This window comes from Austrofundulus limnaeus, unplaced genomic scaffold (assembly GCF_001266775.1).
Source record: "Austrofundulus limnaeus strain Quisiro unplaced genomic scaffold, Austrofundulus_limnaeus-1.0 Scaffold567, whole genome shotgun sequence".
Taxonomy (NCBI): Eukaryota; Metazoa; Chordata; class Actinopteri; order Cyprinodontiformes; family Rivulidae; genus Austrofundulus; species Austrofundulus limnaeus.
The window spans coordinates 127,706-132,115 of NW_013952969.1; the positions used below are offsets into that span (position 1 = coordinate 127,706).

The 4,410-nt window shown below is 38.5% G+C and overlaps 1 protein-coding gene across 2 annotated transcripts in view; it reads right to left on the reverse strand.

The window, feature by feature from the left end:
• The window catches only part of LOC106530851 (carnitinyl-CoA dehydratase), a 56,778-nt gene that overhangs the window by 46,539 nt on the left and 5,829 nt on the right, over window positions 1–4,410 (reverse strand). For both annotated transcript variants that reach the window (XM_014026561.1, XM_014026560.1), the window contains exons 3-4: window positions 3,552–3,649; window positions 1,937–2,081 (exon numbers count right to left, since the gene is read on the reverse strand). In XM_014026561.1, coding sequence (XP_013882015.1) covers window positions 1,937–2,081; window positions 3,552–3,649 — 243 coding nt within the window. The remainder of the gene's footprint in view (window positions 1–1,936; window positions 2,082–3,551; window positions 3,650–4,410) is intronic.

The window sequence follows — 4,410 nt, forward strand, 5'->3', positions numbered from 1 at the left end:
GATATAATTTGTTCGTGACACATATCGATTAAAGTTTAAAATATTTTATTTAATAGCAGTATAATATGATCAAAGTTGCAAAAATTATACATGGCAGGAGGTCAGAATTGATAAATTTTGTGATTTGTTTGAGGTACGAATTGACCATAATTGAAAAAACTATTGATTTGGTGGCAGTATTATATGGACAAAACTGCAAAAATACAACATGGCCGAGGGAAAAAGCGAGTTTAAAAGAAAAGATAAAGTCAGAATTAGATTCTGTTGTACCAGCTGAATAAAAGTCAAATCTCTGGATTTAATCTGTCAAACATTTTGCTACAAATTAAAAATTATTTCAGGCTCAGACATTCAATCTGACTTTCTCTTCTTCCATCAGCTCTAAAGTATGTTCGGAAGGCAGAGCGGGAAGCATCGTTGTGGTTTTTACTCATTAACTTTCACATTTTCTCCTAGTAATTAATCCTCAGCCTTTCATTGCCTCACATTTTCGAGGCTTGTTTGTCAACACATTCGAGTTATTTCCTCAGGCTGTCAGCTGTGGCTTTTTTATACACAGATGAACGTTTAGCAGCGTGATTATTGCTTTTAACTCGTGGCCCCACATTTTTATAACCGTTTTCTGTAGTTAAAAGCTGCTTCTGTAACCGTTTCAGCTCGTTAGTTGCACTTTAAATGAAAATATAAATTAAACTGCATTAGAGGGTTAATGAGGCGAGACAAGAATCAGCTTTTTGGRAGTTCATTTAAAAATTAAAGCTTTATGATGTAAACAACCATGATTTTTTAAACAATTGAAACCTAAACTTCCTTTGCCTTTACATCAAAAGCACTGCTTTTCCATGGGGCGCACAGTTTATTTAAAGATCCAGTGTCTCTACACAATTATTTCCTTTTAGCGGTTGAATTCTATAACCATTTTTKTTTGGGTAGGGCACAGATGGTCGTAGCCGGAGGGAATCCCTGGTGGCTTTGGAGTTGAAGAACCCCTTAGAGGCTCGCTGTGCTGCTCTGATGTGGGCCATTGGCTACCACAAGGATCTGACAGCTTTCTGGCACGCCATTGGCTGCCGAAACTTGTGGCTTCCTGTCTAGGGCCCCTCTGCTCTGCCAGGGAGGAAATGAGAGGGAGGAGAGGGTTGCGTCACAGGAATCCTGTATTAGCGTCTGCTGCTCTTTGAATTTTCAGAGAAAACCTGAATGAAAAACCACAGAGCTTCTTTAATTCCCCCATCGTTATTTTGGCTCCCTAGACCAGAGGAACACGACACAAGGGGAAGAAAAGAGTTGGCAAAGGGCAAAAATAATTTAAAATACTACTAATATATCACTCGAGCAGCTAAATCAGGCAAACCTGGAAAATGTAAAAGACTGATTTGGTGTTGCCTCGTACTAAAAGCTCGTTTCTTCAGCTCTAAGCCTGAGAGAAATATAAAAAACAAGAAGCTGCATTTTGGATTCAAGTCAAACCACAGTCCAAACGTTGACTAGAAATCAGCCAATCCAAACACCTGCTCAGTGAGTCCGAACCTGACCAACGTAGTTCGGTGATGACATCATCCTGTTTCAAACCGAGCTCTTTTCAATCTGCAGCTTCTTTTTTTTTTTAATCAAGAATGACTGAACAGACCGGTTGTCCTGCTGAGGTGGAAAAACAAGCAGCATGACAAGTGAATAAACATCTGTGGGCGTCCTTTAAACAGATCCTGCTTGCTGCTCATCTKCTAACCCTCAGATTATGTGTTGGAGATTACGCTCAGCTACTTCCACGCCAAACTTTACGCTCCTATCTGTAAAACTGGCTGAAGTACAGTCATTTATGGGCAGCCATCTTGAACTGTAGCTGTAGATGTACCGCGCGTCCAGTGACTATGTTCTAGGAAATCCATGCACTTATCTGTGAGATATTTTGCTAACAGAAGCAGCAGAAACGTACCCAACCTGCGGCAGAACACTCCCATGATGGCGCTCTCCTCCACCACCCTCAGATCCGCCAGCAGAGCCAGCTCCAGGCCTCCGGCCACGGCAAACCCACTGACTGCTGCTATCAGAGGCTTGGACAGCTGCAGACGGCTCGGACCCTGAAGGAAACAACCGGGTCARAACCAGGTCAGAACTGGTACTGAGTGTCTATAATCAACACACAAAAGCAGGCTAAATAAAGAGGTTATTGTGACAGTGTAGCAAGCCATTATTGTGACTACTGTTTGTCAGTTTTTTTCACATAAACTGGCTTTTTGACAATTTCAACTTTTAGCTAACATTTTGCTACTTTAGCTTTGAGCTACCATTTTGCTAGTTTCAGCAAGCCTTTAACTATTTCATGCTTTTATCTAAACTTTTGCTGCCTTTAACAAGAGATTTGCAACATTTAGCTTTTAACTAACATTGACTACATTTAGCTTTCAGCTAGTTTTTTACTACTTTTAGCTACCCTATTGCAACTTTAGCTAGTMTTTTGCTATTTTATGCTTTTATCAAACTTTTTTGCTGCTTTGCTGGAAAATTGCTACTTTTAGCTTTTAACTAGATTTGACTACATTTAGCTTTCAGCTAGTCATTTGCTTTTGCAACTTTAGCTTTTAATTACCATCTTTCTAGTTTTAGCTAGTCTTTTGCTATTTTATGCTTTTATCTAACCCTTTGCTGCTTTTAACAACAGATTTGCRACACTTAGCTTTTATCTAAYATTGACTACATTTAGCTTTCAGCTAGTTTTTTACTACTTTTAGCTACCCTATTGCAACTTTTGCAAACCCTTTGTTATTTTATGCTTTTATATAATCCTTTGCTGCTTTTTGGTAGATTTGAAATTTTTAGCATTTAACTAACCTTGACTACATTTAGCTTTCAGCTAGTTTTTTGCTACTTWTAGCTATCTTTTTGYAACTTTAGCTTCTACCATCTTGTTAGTTTTAACAAGCCTTTAACYATTTCATGCTTTTATCTAAACTTTTGCYGCTTTTAAYAAGAGATTTGCAACWTTTAGCTTTTATCTAACATTGACTACATTTAGCTTTCAGCTAGTTTTTTACTACTTTTAGCTACMCTATTGCAACTTTTGCAAACCTTTTGCTATTTTATGCTTTTATCTAACCTTTTGCTGCTTTGAGGTAGATTTGCAACATTTAGCTTTTAATTAACATTGACTAAATTTAGCTTTCAGCTAGTTTTTTTACTACTTTTAGCTAGCATTTGTCTACTTTTGGCTTGTAGCTGGTGTTTTGCTTCCTAACAGCCATTCAACACTTTTTATCACTTTGTTCTCAGATTCATTCCTCATACTTGAAGCTAAAAARGTAGCTGAAGAATTGAAGCATTTTGAATTGGGTTTGTTCTGTTGTTTCCTGCAGCTGGAGGTTTCCTCRAACCCGTTAGTCCTCAGCAACCTGCGGTCCAAACAGATTCATGTTTTCTACAACATGCACACAATTTTCCAGATTCGGCGTCAATCTCTAAAACAAAAATCTTCAATCCTAAACATCCAAAAATAAACAAAACTTACCAACCACCTCACACACACACACACACACCACCCGGGTTCTGCTCACCATTGGACCAGGATCTTTTGTGACATCTTGCTCCAATTTAAGGGGGACTTTTTGATTGGCCATCTTTTTCAGATCATAACCGGAGCAGAAATTCCCTCCTGGAAGAGACCACAAAATTACAAAGTATGGCAGCTGCATAGTCAGAGAGGAAGGGAAAATGACGAGAATGGAAAAAAAAGGGCTGCAATTTGGATAGCAGCTTTTCTTTTTTTTAACTTTCTTCACTCTYTCAAGGAGCTAAATTATATACACAAATCATACATGTGCTCACATGCATCACACTCTCATTAATGGAGGAGTAAGAGCCTCTTCCACTGGATTTATGTGGTAATTACAGCATCGCCCAAGAGGCAAACAAACACCATGTCACGGCTTCAGGCAGGGACTCGTAAAATCCTCCTCGCTCTGTAATGAACACATGTGCCAGCAACACCCATCAGCTGTGGGTCAGCACCGGGCAATTACAGAATAAAAAAACTGTGTCACGCTGTTTATGGCAGCAGAACATACTAAAATGCACATTTTACATTAACACATAATGTCCAAACTGAGATTTAACCAAAATAAACAGTGATGTCATCGTGGAAGGCGGGGAAAAATAAACGTTTTATGGATTTTAAGAGCAACTTTTGACGAGATTTGAGTTTTTTGCTAAAAACAAGCAGTCACTGTGGAAAAATTATTCACTTTTCTTTAAACAATTKCTGCACAAATATCTGCAGGAGCATCACAAATGTGTTTACTTTTCTGGTGTCTCATTTAGGAGATACAGCGGGTAAAATAAGTATTGAACACGTCAACATTTTTCTCAGTAAATATATTACTAGAGGTGCTAATGACATGAAATTTTCACCAGATG